Raw genomic sequence first — 15,249 nt, forward strand, 5'->3', positions numbered from 1 at the left:
TGTCCTCCCCCTGTTCATGCTTTCTGTCTAAATAAATAAATAATACCTTTAAAGAAAGATTCCGTGGTGCACATCGACAACAGTTTAGGTTTGCTGTCCCAGGGATGATCACACCAACTGATTTCTGCCAACTCCTCCAAATAATGCCACAGCCAGCAGCAGCCCCTACCTGTCCCGTTACGGACCGAGGTGAACATTCGATGTCTAACAAGTTACGGGGTGCTGGGTCTATGGCACACATCTCCAATGTAACCAAGTGTCTTCTGGGTGCTATTCTGACCTTGGAGGCGGTCGGGGTGAGGGCGGTGCTTTCTCCATCTGATGCTTTCTCCATACCCTCCAGGAACCAGTACAAACTAAGAGTGTTTTGAGTCTAATAGATCTGGCTCATTTCTTTCTGAATTTGCAATTCTCTTTCCACTGGTGAGCTGCATTCTGCCTTGCAGGTTTCTACTCCTATAAATTCCCATTCCTACTCCTTACCCACTTCTCTATCAGTCTTTTTATTTTGCTTGTTTCTTAGGAGTTGCTTATATATTTTAGATACTAATCCCATGTCAATTCTAGACATTGCTTGTGTGTATCTAGTCCTTGTCTATTAACTCCTTAGTGGGGTCCTTTGTATAATAGAAGCATTGGATTTTAATATAATTTATTTCATTATCTTTTTGCCTTTTGATTTATGTTTGCTTAAGAAATGCTTCCACGGGGGCAGCCCTGGTGGCGCAGCGGTTTGGCGCAGCTTGCAGCCTGGGGTGTGATCCTGGAGACCCGGGATCGAGTCCCACATCGGGCTCCCTGCATGGAGCCTGCTTCTCCCTCTGTCTGTGTCTCTGCCTCTCTCTCTGTGTCTATGAATAAATAAATAAATAAAATATTAAAAAAGAAAGAAAGGAAAGAAAGAAAAAGAAATAAAGAAAGAAAGAAATGCTTCCACGGGACGCCTGGGTGGCTCAGTGGTTGAGCATTTGCCTTGAGCTCGGGTCGTGATCCTGGGGTCCTGGGATCGAGTCCTGCATTGGGTTCCTCACGGGGAACCTGCTTCTCCCTCTGCCTGTGTCTCTGCCTCTCTCTCTCTCTCTGTGTGTGTGTGTCTCTCATGAATAAATAAATAAAATCTTTAAAAAAAGGAAGAAGAAAAGGCTTCCTCAGCCCCATATTCATTATTATATTCTCCTCTATATTCTTATGTTCACCTCATAGTTTACTCCCCACAGAGCTTTACTGTCTACCAGAGGCGGAGCACCTGCTACGGGCTCAGCGAGCTCCCCGGGACGCCCCACTTCCTAGAGCGATACATCTACACGCAGAGCTCTTCGCGCAATTGGACAGCGCGGCGGGGGTGTTCGCGGCCGTGTCCGAGCTGGGCCGAGTAACTGCCAGGAACTGGAACGTCCAGAGGGAGTTCCTGGCACTGAGACAGAGCGCCGTGGACACAGTGTGCAAGCACATCTTCGACCTGGACCAGGGTTTCACGCTGCAGCGCAGAGGTGACAGGGTCGGTGTGAAGGAGACACTCTGGGAGGAGAGGGCGCAGCTTGGGCAGCAGAGGAGGGGAGCGCCCCAGCACCCCCCTCCCGGCGCCCCAGAGGAAACCAGGAAACACTTAGGTTAAAATGAAGAACAAATCAAGCTACTTCATTTCTTCTCTTTTTTTAAGGAGAGGATCAGACTGCTAGATCAAAGGAAATCTATAGGCTGAATATATTCGGATTCCAAGATAGTATCTCTCAGGATTACACATCCTTTTGACCCAGATGAGAACATGTAAATTCAGGGAGCTCCCATAGCTGGTTCAAGATTTCTGCTCAAAGAATATTAGTTACTGTCACTTACATTTCTGGCAAAAATGTTATAGAGCACGGCCTCTGGCCCTCTTCTGTTCTTCTTTGCTCTTTCTCTACTGGTCATTTACAAGGTCATTCTTAGAACATTGGAATGTTTCATTCCATTTTTCCTACTGTGTTGCCCATCTTCTCCCACTAAGTAGCTTCATAGGTGATAGGACTCATCTTTAACATCTGAGAAGTCAATGTGACAAGAAAACAGCTAAATGCACTGCTCTGGCCATCTCAGCTGTCATAACAAGATTCTCTTTCCCTCCTAGTCCAGCCTAAAGTGAACGTCTCCCCCTCCAAGAAGGGACGCCTGCAGCATCACAACCTGCTTGTCTGCCACGTGTCAGATTTCTATATAGGCCACATTTAAGTCCGCTCGTTCTTGAATGGACAGGAGGAAACAGCGGGGGTTTTATCCACCAATTTGATCCACAATGGAGACTGGACCTTCCAGATCCTGGTGATGTTGGGAATGACCCCTCAGCAGGGAGACATCTACACCTGCCAAGTAGAGCACCCCAGCCTGGATGGTCCTGTCACTGTGGAATGGAGTGAGTTACTCCCTGCTGGCCCTCCAGACTCCAGGATCTGAGGTCCGCTCATTTTGTCTTGTGTCACTACACTATACTACAACTACACTACCCCGTGTTGTTCCTCATCCACCCAACTGTGGTCTTGGCTGGGAACAGTGAAGGTCTAGCAATTCTCCCGTACATTTATCCTGCTCTGGGGAAGTCTAAAGAATCTCTCCTTGTCGAATAACAACAATTCAGAAAGGCAGTCACCTTCATGACTGGCCCTCAGACATGACAACACCTCTCCCTTCGGTCTCTTATGTTTGGACTTAATAGGTTGATCTGAAACTCGCATTTGCCTCCTGTAGAAGTCATCACTCTGAGGCCCAGAACTTTAGAATGCCTTCTGCCTCTACCCCTTTTCCATAGTGCCTCCAAGCTTGGCCTTATCCTCTTTCTTTTCTCTCCATGGTAGATTCGATCAGGCTCCAGGTGTCAAACAGGGCCTTGAGGTTGTGGCAGGTGGAGGTGAGACTCACCCTGACTTCTGTTCCCCAGGGGTACCTCTGATTCTGCCCGGAGCAAGATGCTGGCTGGAGTCAGAGACTTTGTGCTAGGGCTCATTGCCCTCTTGGTGAGCTTCATTCTCCGTTTTAGAAGCCAGCGAGGTAAGAAACTTCCGGAAAGGGGTTGATACTGTCTTTCCATGTCTCACTACTCTTCAGTGATGAAGTTGTGACAGAAAAGCAAAACAAGAGACCAAAAGAGGCCACTGAAATCAGATGCTGATAAGCCAAAGGCAGCCCTGGAGGAAAGAAGATGCCTAGCAAGGTCTGCTCCAATAAGATACCTGAGGCTGCCAGTTACCCTATCCTGCAGGGTGTTCTTTTCAGCCTGGGGTAGACTCACACCTAAAGTGTGACATGGGGACTGTGGTGGAAATTTTTGGATAATTTCCTAAGATGCTGTTGCTCCTTACTCTCTAGATGACCAAATTCATTTTCCCTCAGGATGACAGGGACCTCAGCCAACAGATGGTATTTCTGCTCCCTTCTTCCTTCTTGGGATATAATTCACGTCATTGCAACATAAGACTGGGAGCATTCAATGAGTATGCTGTGTTCAGGATAGATCATAGAAAGTGCCCTAAGAATGAGGAGAAACTCTCAAACACTCCACCTTTCTTGCAAGTTGAGCCAAATTGCCCCCAACTCTTGATGCCATTTTCCTCTTTAGGTGGGTGTGGCCACAGAGCATGACTTTGCTCCATTGCTGAAGGAAACTTCAGAAACTCTCTTCCATTGCTCAGTAGGCCAACATTCAGCCTACCTCTGTAATTTTTTTCTCTCCTGGGACTCTAGAGGGAAAGAAAATGTAGCCTTTGAGCTCGGGATGTTTTAAATTCTTCTTCTGAGGCACCTGAGTGGCTCAGTTGGTTAAGCATCAGCCTTCGGCTCAGGTCATGATCTCAGGGTCCTGGGATGGAGCCCCGTGTCCCTGGGATCAAGCCCTGGGTAGAGCTCCCTGCTCAGTGGGGAGTCTGCTTCTCCCTCTGCTCCTTCGTCCACCCCCCTAGTCTCCACCCCCCACTGGTGCTTGCTTCCATACTCTTTCTCTCTCTCTCTCAAATAAATAAATAAATTCTTTAAAAATAAATGGAAATAAATAAATTCTTATTCTTCTTCGCAGGGTTCCTGAACTGATCTCAAACATCAAGTGTAACCTTGAAACAAGCAGTTCTGCTATTCCTGTTATCCAGTAAAGTCCCACCTCCAGAAAGGAGATTATGGCTAAATTGTGCCCCCCTGATGTCAGTTTCCGAGTCTCAGCATTTTCATTCAATTTACTTCTTTCTCAAGTTCTTCCAATCTATAAAGTGACTTTCCCTGAGGAACATAAACTATCTAAATCCAATATTATTCTCTTTTTTTTTTTTTTTGAGAGGAGGGAGATATAGTCATGTGACCATGTTTATGGTTGAAGGGTTCGATGATCACTGGACAAGTCATTGTTGTTTCACGCAGGCATGGAGAAATAACCTTCTTGATGGGTTATTGATTGACCTTATTGAATAGAAGGCCAACTGATAATGAATCTCCTAAAATTTGCTCTACTTCATTGTAGATGATTAAATTCATGCTGCATTCTTACCAGCGAGGGGTGGAACCATTACTCCTAGAAATCCCAGATGGAACAGACACTGAGCCTGGATTTTCCCATTGACATTTATATAGGACTAATAAAGCATGTCAATCATTAATAATATTCTTTCCAAGTGTAAAAGTCAACATAAGATCAGAATTGTAAATAATAGGTTTATTAGATCATCCAAAACACCTTCCCTTCTGAGTCATTCAGTAGGAAGTACATCTCTAGTTCCAAAAAGGTCAAAGATATATGTATACCAGATTTTTCAGACATAGGCCAGCTTTTAGAATACAGTTCATTATACTTCTTATAAATCTCTTTAATTAATGTTTTAGACTAAGACAGAAATCATATTTTTTTCAGACATTTCATGGTATGGTGTGCCACCTAAGACCATTACTATTACTATATAATAGGATCAGGAAACTAATTCTTGTAATATTTATAGATTAGTATCATTTTTCAAAATGACAGTGCCTTAGCCAAGCTTAAAGAGTTTTTCTGGGCAGCCTGGGTGGCTCAGCGGTTTAGCGCCACCTTCAGCCCAGGGCGTGGTCCTGGAGACCCAGGATCGAGTCCCACTTCAGGCTCCCTGCATGGAGTCTGCTTCTCCCTCTGCCTCTGTCTCTGCCTCTCTCTCTCTCTGTGTGTGTGTGTGTCTCTCATGATAAATAAATAAAATCTTAAAAGAAAAAACAATGCTTATGGGACACCTGGGTGGCTCAGCGGTTAAGCGTCTGCCTTCGACTCAGGGCATGATCCTGGGGTCCCAGGATCAAGTCCCTCATAGGGCTCCCTGCATGGAGCCTGCTTATCCCTCTGCCTCTGTGTCTCTCATGAATAAATAAATAAAATCTTTAAAAAAAAGGAGTTTTTCTTTCTTAACTGACCTTCTACATAAAATCAATTTGATTAAATATTATAAAAGATAAGTTAGTTTTTGGTGATTTTAAATACAAGATAGCCATCTTGTGATCAAATATGGGGCTGTGTCAGGGGTCTCCATGACCACCCAGATTAGGTTATTCACTAGGAGGAATCATATAGTTGTACTCATGGCTTAGATTTATTAAAGCAAAGGTTTACAAAGCAGAGTCAGTCAAGGGAAAAGGTACGTGTGGCAAAGCCCAGAAAAACCAGGTGCAAGCTTCCAAAAGCCCTCTCCCTTTGGAACCAGAGGGCACACTTAATTCCTCCAGCCATGAGTTGTGACTGCACAAATATTGTCTGCCAGGAAAGCTCAGCACGCAGCACTCGGGATTTTTACTGGGACCTGGTCATGTAAGCACCATCTGCCTAGCACATACGAAAATTCCAGACTCACAGAAGGAAAGCAGGTGTTCAGCATAAACCATATTTTTATACAGTTTAGGTACAATTTAGGAACATTCTTATTAGATCTGAGAATCCAAGTTCCCAGATGCCAGGCAGAGGCCACCTTTGTACTCAGGCCAAAAAAATAGTAGATGGACCTGCTGTGTTACATCTTTCCTGCACAGGAGCAAGCCATCCGTTTTGCTGACAATTTTTAAAATAACATGAGTACCCATTTTTTTAAAAAGAGTTTATGTATTTATTCACGAGAGACACACACACAGAGGCAGAGACATAGGCAGAGGGAAAAGCAGGTTCCCTGCGGGGACTCCAATGCAAGACCCGATTCCATGACCTCGAGATCACGACCTGAGCTGAAGGCAGATGCTCAACCACTGAGCCACCCAGGTGTCCCCATGAGTATTCATTTTTATCAAAGAAAGACATACATTGATACAGAATACACCCTTGAAGACTAGTTTTCTGGAAACATGGGTTGTTGCGGAAGACATAGAGTTAAATTCATATAATATTTTTCATTAGTTATTATGTGAAATTATTATTATATTTTATGAATCCTATTAGCATTTAAGCGGGTTTTTAAGAAGTAATCCCTATGCCCAACAGGTGACTCGAACTCACAATCCCGAGACCAAGAGCTGCTCGCTCCAATGTCAGAACCACCCTGGTTTCCTTGGATTTAACAGTTTTTGAATAGCTGAAGTACAAGCAAAGGATGCAGATGAAGGTAATCTGTTCTTTGAAGCTTTTATCTTTTGTTCAATGATATGAGAAATTACACGTGCTTCCTAGCCTGTGATATTTCTGGTAGAGGACATGGGTAGCCCACCTCTCAGTGCCCCAAATGAGAAAGTTAAGTTGTAGTTCATATGTCTACTGTCAATTGCCTTGGAAAAATGAGAAAGGCAATCCACTTAGTGCCCAAAGAATTTCACATGCAAGAAGTTTGACTCTGAATGAGCCTGTCATTGCCTGCACTGCCTAAAATAAGAGACATTTCACTACTTCAGATTTGTCAACAGAGGACTGATAAACCAGCATTTCTAAAGCCTAATAGTTAATTTAATATTATCTTGAGTCATAATTAAAAGCGACTTAGTTTTAAAACATTTGCCTATTATCTTAGAGTCCTAAACATTTCACCCTCTGTTTATTTTTTTAAAATATTTTATTTATTCATGAGAGACACACGAGAGAGAGAGAGAGAGAGGCAGAGACACAGGCAGAGGGAGAAGCAGGCTCCGCGCTGGGAGCCCGATACGGGACTCGATCCACAGACTCCGGGATCACGCTCTGAGCCTAAGGCAGATATTCAACCTCTGAGCCACCCAGGTGTCCCTGCTTATTTTTTTTAAAGATTTTATTGATTTATTTGACAGAGACAGAGCACAAGCAGGGCGAGAGGGAAAGGGAGAGGGAGAAGCAAGCTCCCCATGTAGAGCCTGATATGGGGTTCAATCCCAGGACCCCAGGATCATGACCTGAGCCGAAGGCAGCCGCTTAGCCAACTGAGCCACCAGACTCCCCTCACCCTCTGCTTATAGAGCAGAACCAATACATTAGTTTAGGGTTTGACAAGGAGGAGGGGGGTCTCTCTGATTTTCTGTTTGCCAAGAATTCCTCCTCACATGACGTCATCAGAGGACAGTCAAAAAGCCTGAGTTACTTAGAATTCTAACTATTGAGTCAGGTTCTGAAGCTTGCCCTCTTGAGGGTAGAGGATTGTCATTTGGAAATATAATAAGAAAATTTCTTTTTCATAACAGGTAAATTACTTAGTGCTTCTGTCCTTTCCTTCTTTTTAAAAAGCCTACATTGACGCTTTATTGAAACAGTTCTACTGAGTTTAAGGCTTCTTTCCTTAAAAAAAAAAAAATTAAATAGGCTCCACACCCAAAGTGGAGCTTGAACTCAAACCCTGAGACCAAGGGTCCCATGCTCTCTCTACCTGCTGAGCCAGCCAGGAACCACTGACTGCACTGGCCAGGCACCAAGGGTTCTTTCTTGGATCAAATGAGTGAGAACTCAAAGCAAGGAGGGGAAAAAAAAGAAAAAAGATACTTCTCAGTTTGAAAGTCCCGGTTTATCTTTCTACAATTAAATTAGGAGGAAAAAAATGAAGAACGCCCTGGTAGCAGGAAGAAGCAAGAGTCTTCCAGGGTCTGGCATTTGATGAGCTAGATATTCAGTTACTATGCATTTCCACACGCATGCCTGACTCCAGGTTACTCTTCTGTCCTATAACTACATTGCTGGCAGGACTGTTGTTGCCACAGTAGCTGGCTGTGCCCCAGACAAATGGGGTGTGGGTCTGTTCCCACAGATCTTTATCCCAGTCTTCATAGCAAGGAGGGCACTGCCATGTGCTCTCAGCCAGTCTCTTGTCCTAGGTTCCTGATTTGGTTGACAACATCCTGCTCAGTACAGCCTTTATCACCACAGCCTGAGGGTGTGATGACTGATCTCAGCCCCAGGAACCTGGTGGTGAGCATTGAAGGACAAACAGCCAATTTGCCTCATCAGGATGATTCTTTCTGCACTTGATGATAAGGAAACCAGCAGGTCCCGATCTGATGGGTTAGAAACCCATCACAGGGGCATTGGAATAGGTTTTCAGGCTCCAGGGACTCGGTGTAAGCTTCTTCCGTGTCGTACACGAAGGAGCTGAGCCCAAGTGCTCGGTCAACAGCCTTCTCGCCGCAAGCGCGCCCCAGCTCCGCTCACTTCCGACTCCTGACGGTAGGGGGTTGTCCTTTCCTGCTTTATTCAACAACTGTAGGAATTAAAACTGTAGGGTATTTTTAATCCTCGTGAGAAATGCTCCCGGTTTGTTGTTGTTGTTGTTGTTTTGTTTGTTTGTGTGTTTGTTTTTTAGGAAGAAGCATTGCAAGGATCTGAATTTTAAATGTGCTTTAAAGCTCAAAAATATCAGGTGGGATCCCGTCATCACCTAGTGGCCAACAGTGGAATCCACACTTGGAACAAGATGTGAGGGAATTTGTCAATTTGGGAAAGCGCCAGCGTTTTTAACAAAAAAGTTAGAGAAAAAGTTAGGCACACAAAAGCCAAAATAAATATGGCCAAATGTAGAGGCTTTGGCAGCGCCAGTGCTTCAGTGGTCTGGCTCTGCCTTTAACAGCAGCCACGAAAATATGCTAATCATTGCTCTGTCACTAAACAAACCCTAGTTATATTTTTACATGACTGAATATAAAGAAAACATACCAAGAGAAGGAAACCCTTCAACATCAACTTTGGAAAGAAGAAGGACTACATAACTAGAGAGAGCTAGTATCTGTAAAGTGAATGTGATCATCAGAAAACATCTAGACCCAGTGCTTGTCCAACAGAACTTCCTGCTATGGTACAAAATGTCCTGTGTCTGAGCTGTCCCATCAAGTAGCCACTGGCCACAGGTACTTTTGGGCATTGAAAATGCTAATGGCTAGTGCAACTAAGGAGTTGAATTTTTCATTTAATTTTAAATTGTTTACATTTAAATTGTCCTAGCCACATGTGACTAATAGCTACTGGAGAGGCAGAGTAGAGTCTACAATCTTTCTCTAAAAACATGTAGGCCCTCTCTTAGTAGCTTTTGGTGGAGGCAGAACCATCTGCAGGTGAAAACTGCTAGAGAATTGAAAAGTGAAAAAAAATTAGAGAAGCAAGGGAAGATGGAAATAAACTGTCTTGTCTGGTCACAGCTCATTAGATTTGGGGATATGAGAGTCCCCAAAACATAACAAGCCCACTAGCAAGTTAATAAAATTACAAAGGAGGGTAAGGAAGCACCAGCAATCCAATTCTACCACATATAGACGCCTCAACCATAGAAATGATCTTGGCAAGCTTTCAACTCACTCAGTTTCAAAGTGCTGGGAACCAAGCCAAAGGAAATCACAAAAACAAAGAGCTCATAAACTTGACGAACACATTTCTCCTGGTACAGAAAGGGAGCGCTTCAGCACACCTCCTTTGATTCCCCTGTGAGTTTAAAGAGTTTTGCCCTGAAGATCAAGCCAGATCCCCTCCGAGGACAGCACTAAAAAGGCCCAAGGTCTGTCCCTCCGGACCTGTTACAATATTAGATCTGTCTGGAGACACTCTAGACTCTGTAGAACACTTTGGACCAAGGAAAATATCCCAGAATTCTAGGAACCTTGGGATACAGGATCAACAGCAACTTTTAATTAGGAAAATCTAATCTAATAAGAGGGCTATTTTTAATATTGGGACATGTGGAGGACAAGCATCTAAGGTGACAGCAGTTGAGATAACATTGAAGGAGTGACGCCTGGGTGGCTCAGCAGTTGGGTGCCTGCCTTCGGCTCAGGGCGTGATCCTTGAGCCCTGGGATTGAGTCCCACATCAGGCTCCCCCCAGGGAGCCCGCTTCTCCCTCTGCCTGTGTCTCTGCCTCTCTCTCTCTCTCTCTCTCTCTCTCTCTCTCTCTGTGTGTGTGTCTCATGAATAAATAAATAAAATATTTTTTAAAAAGAGAGGTAACATTGAAGGAGTTTAGTTTACAGAAAACCCAAAAAGTTTCAGTGGTGATTTCACCTGTCCCTGGGTATGTTATTTGACTTCACTAATGCAATTCTGGAAATTGGAAAAGCTACCACTTCGAACTTCTGGAGTTCCACTTCCCCACACAAAATAATAATAATAATAATAATAATAATAATAATAATAATAATAAAGAAGAAGAAGAAGAAGAAGAAAGTGTCAAGTCTCTAGGAGAATATGTAAAATAACAATTATGATAAAATAGTTGGAGAACCTAGAGATACCCATCCCACCAATAGAACTCATTGACAGTCAAAAGGTAGTTAACTGTGAATCATAGCAATATTAGGAAGATTAGCTAATCTTCAAGTAGTACTTAATAAATGCCAGGGGCTGTTCTAAGTACAAATATTTAACTCATCTAGTTGTAAAAATAAATAAATAAATAAATAAATAAATAAAATATGGCTAGCACTGTACCTGCTATCATTTCCTCAGTAAAAGATCTTGCTAAATCTATCCTTGACTAGTATACATGCATCCATCTGGCTGGTGCATTCTTTTGAATACCAATAAATTACGTTCACCGTCAGTTTGCTTTCATTTGGCTGCCGCAACAAGCCACATTGACTATATTACCACAGTGACTTCTTCCACCCTGAGGCATAATCCAATAAAACAGAATTTAAACAGATGACCTGATAGGTGATGGGTATTTTTTTTAATTTTTTTTTTGTTTATTTATGATAGCACACACACAGAGAGAGAGAGAGAGGCAGAGACACAGGCAGAGGGAGAAGCAGGCTCCATGCAGGGAGCCTGACATGGGACTCGATCCCGGGACTCCAGGATCGCGCCCTGGGCCAAAGGCAGGCGCCAAACCGCTGCACCACCCAGGGATCCCTGGTGATGGGTATTAATGTGGGCACTCATTGTGATGAGCACTGGCTGTTGTATGTAAGAGATGAATCGCTGAATTCTACTCCAGAAACCAATATTGTACTGTGTGTTAACTGAGTAAAATTTAGATTAAAAAAAAAAGAAAGAGGGACACCTGGGTGGCTCGGCAGTTGAGCATCTGCCTTCAGCTCAGGGCATGATTCTGGTGTGGGGATTGAGTCCCGCATTGGGCTCCCTGTGAGGAGCCTGCTTCTCCCTCTGCCTGTGTCTCTGCCTCTCTCTGTGTCTCTCATGGATAAATAAATAAAATCTTTTTTTAATTTAATTTAATTTAAAAATAAAAAAAGAAAGAGGGGTGCCTGGGTGGCTCAGTAGGTTAAGCCTTTGGCTCAGGTCAGTTAGTATCCCAGAGTTCTGGGATCAAGCCCTGCATTGGGCTCCCTGCTCAGTGGGGAGCCTGCTTCTCCGTCTCTCTCTCTCTCTCTGACCCTCTCCCCCAACTCCTGCACTCATGCGCTCGCTTTCTCTCTTCTCTCTCTCTCTCTCTCTCTCTCTCTCTCTCTCTCTCTCTCTCCCCCTCCCTTTTTAAAAAAGATTTTATTTATTTATTCATGAGGGACAGAGAGAGCAGCAGAGACACAGGCAGAGGAGAAGCAGGCTCCCCATGAGAAGCCTGATGAGGGACTCAATCCCAGGATCCCAGGATCACAATCTGAGCCAAAAGCAGATGCTCAACCACTGAACCACCCAGGTGCCCCCCTCTCTCTCTCTTATCTCAAATACATAAATAAAGCCTTTAAAAAAAAAGAAAGAAAATAAACAGATAACCTAAATCCAATTCAGGTATTAAAATTGTTCATTACACTAATGACAAACTAACCAGGAATCACTTGAAAACAATTGTACCCGTGAGGAACTTTTTTGGGGGGAAGGGAGCATAGCCTCTACCTTGATTGTTGTGGTGATTACACAATGAATGTCAAAACTCCTAGAACAATTCAGCTAAGAAGGATAAATTTTACTGGGTATAAATCATATCTCAGTAATACTGATTTTTAAAAAGTACTGCACCCAAAAACTCTGTCTTCCCTTATTGATTTTATGATTAAAATTTCAGTAAACTTTTGGGAAGAAAAATTCTTCCCGAGATCAGGCAAAAGCCTTTGCCCTTGAAACTCTCCACCCAAGAAAGGAGAAAAGGAATCAATTGGTATGTTTTAATTCTCCATATCCCACATCCAAATTAAACTTGGGGCTCTTCACCAATTAGTAAAAATGGATCCAAATTTATTATTATTTTTTGGATCCAAATTTAGACAGTCCTTAAACAGCAAGATGCCTTTGCGCTGTGCTAATGCAGTAGCCACTAGTGACGTATGGCTACTTAGATTAATTAAATAAAATAAAAAATAAAATTCCTTAGGGGTGCTAATCACATTTCAATGCTCAATAGCTATCTAGGGCCAGTGGCCACCATACTGGATCGCACAGAAGTAGAATATTTCCATCATCCCCGAAAGTTATATTAGATAATATGGCTTTAGAGGCTAAATAGATCTTCAGATCACTGGAGTCTAGTGATTTAAGACATACATAACTAGGGATGCCTGGATGGCTCAGCCATTGGCCATCTGCCTTCGGTTCAGGGTGTGATCCCGGAGTTCTGGGATCGAGTCCCACATTGGGCTCCCTGCATGGAGCCTGCTTCTCCCTCTGCCTGTGTCTCTGCCTCTCTGTGTCTCTAATGAATAAATAAATAAAATCTTTAAAAGAAAAAGACCTACATAACTATATGGCATATGTCTCTGAGAATTCAACTGGATGGCCTTGCTAACAAATTAAAATCATCTTTAAAGGATGCATATTGTAGCTATTCTACTGATGCTCCAATAAGGCCAATGACCTCAGAGACAGGCAAATCAATAGAGGCAACCCATGGTGGAGTCATGAAGGAAAGTGTGTTGGTCTGGGTGCCTCCAAAACAGCCTCCAGAAACTTAAAGAAATCCCTAGTAGGAAGTTTGCCAGCAAAACAAAATAAGCAGCCTATTTGTTTTTAATCTCCTGTTTCATGCTTTGCCTAGAACTGTTGGCATTTAGGCCACCATTGATGGGTAGATTACATTGGATTGTCCCTCCCCTCATTAAGGCAAAAAGTATGCTTTTAAACTAATGATTCTTATGGAAATTAAGAGACTCCCTTATTGATAAAAGCTGCTGCACAATCCCCCATTTCTGGATCTTACTCAAAAAATTGTTTAGAGACATGGCACAGCAGAAAACACTACTCTTTCCCCAATATCCATAATCCCTGATTCCTTAATAGAATTTTCCATTTTACGAGGGCACATGGACTTCCAGAATCAGTACTAGTTTCCCATTCTCCGCTCCAGTTATGTACAGTCACACATAAATTCTGTTCACTAAAGGAGTAGTGGAAGGGGAGGTGAGAAGGGGGATGGGGTGACTGGGTGACGGGCACTGAGGGCGGCACGTGACGGGATGAGCACTGGGTGTTCATCCCATGAACACTGGGTGGCAAATCGAACACTGGATGGCAAATGGAACTCCAATAAAAAATACACAGAAAAAATTCTGTTCAATAACCTTTATGCAAAACAGCTGTGTGCAACTTCTAGAAAATGACCTTAGAAAAAAGGAGATGGGTTCTTCTTTCCTCTTCCCCCTTTCTGCAGATTGGAATATAGACATGAAAGCTGGAACTCAAGCAGTCAGTCATACTGGACCTGAGCAGGAAGAGCCATGTTGAAGCCGGCGGAACAGGATAGAAGGAACCTGAATCCCTGACACTGTGGGAGACCATACCAGCCCTGGGGTTCTACGTGAGAAGGAAATGTCTATCTTGGTTAAGCCACTATTGCTCTCCCAGTTCAACCTAATCTTAAGCAACATATACAGCATCTCTGGTTCACAGCCAAAACATAACAAAAGCAGACTCACAGAAATATAAAGTGGAGCTCTCGGTGTGCGCACCGCCCTCAAGCAGCAGATACAGTGAAATGACAGGATGGTTTCCTCCAGTCCTGGCACAGCCCTTCACTAACAGCTCGCTCACAAGCGGTTTATCTTCTTGGTAATCACACCTTACGTGGTGCCTTGTCCAACATCACACATCTCCATGGTGCTTGTTAGTAAGGAGCAAGTGAGGTTCTGTGCACCCCAGAAATGGGACGAGGAAGGATACCAGTCGCCGCTGTGCGTGGCACTGGGCGCGTGGTGAGTGTAGGGCCATCTCTAATGATTTCAGGAAGGACCTGGTATAGACTTATTTGTGGAAATCAATCAATATCACACCTCAGTGGCAGTCACACATTGCAGTTTCCCGTGTTGCATCTACATGTGCCATATACAAGATTTAGTATCTTCAGAATAATTTGCAGCACCACAAAATTGCTCTTTTTTTTAATTTTTTTTTATTTATTTATGATAGTCACACAGAATGAGAGAGAGAGGCAGAGACACAGGCAGAGGGAGAAGCAGGCTCCATGCACCGGGAGCCCGACGTGGGATTCGATCCCGGGTCTCCAGGATCGCGCCCTGGGCCAAAGGCAGGCGCCAAACCGCTGCACCACCCAGGGATCCCCAAAATTGCTCTTTAAAGACACAACAGTGCAGTATCGGGCATGTTTACAGTTAAATTGTGTCAGATATTTCTAACACATCTTTTCTTAGTTGATGAATGTCACGTTTGACGGTGACAGAAACAGAACAGCAGCTATAATAACAACAGCAACAAAAAAGTGCTTACAGTTTAGCCAAAGAAAATATGTAAGAATTCACCCCATGGTGCCCTGCTTTGCTGACTTAATGGCTAACTCCGTCTAAAATTACCACCATTGTTCAGCTTTACAAGTCCTGCCCAGGGAAGGAAATTGGACACTGACTTCCCACATACTGATCCAACTGGTGTGTGGCAGACGCTGTGGTTTGGCTGACCCCACACCATACTCATCCTGACCCCACTTTCCCCTTCCCAGATTTCCTTGCA

At 43.7% G+C, this 15,249-nt stretch overlaps 1 protein-coding gene across 1 annotated transcript; it reads left to right on the forward strand.

The window, feature by feature from the left end:
* The first annotated feature begins 143 nt into the window (after positions 1-143).
* On the forward strand, positions 144-14,010 carry LOC129512800 (HLA class II histocompatibility antigen, DP beta 1 chain-like). The gene is given in 6 exon segments (XM_055330344.1): positions 144-189; positions 1,204-1,311; positions 1,314-1,490; positions 2,108-2,393; positions 2,912-3,021; positions 13,937-14,010. Coding segments are annotated over 6 exon segments (801 nt in total).
* Positions 14,011-15,249: the final 1,239 nt, after the last annotated feature.

The sequence above is a fragment of the Nyctereutes procyonoides genome, unplaced genomic scaffold, assembly GCF_905146905.1.
Source record: "Nyctereutes procyonoides isolate TBG_1078 unplaced genomic scaffold, NYPRO_anot_genome, whole genome shotgun sequence".
In the NCBI taxonomy this organism is placed as follows: domain Eukaryota; kingdom Metazoa; phylum Chordata; class Mammalia; order Carnivora; family Canidae; genus Nyctereutes; species Nyctereutes procyonoides.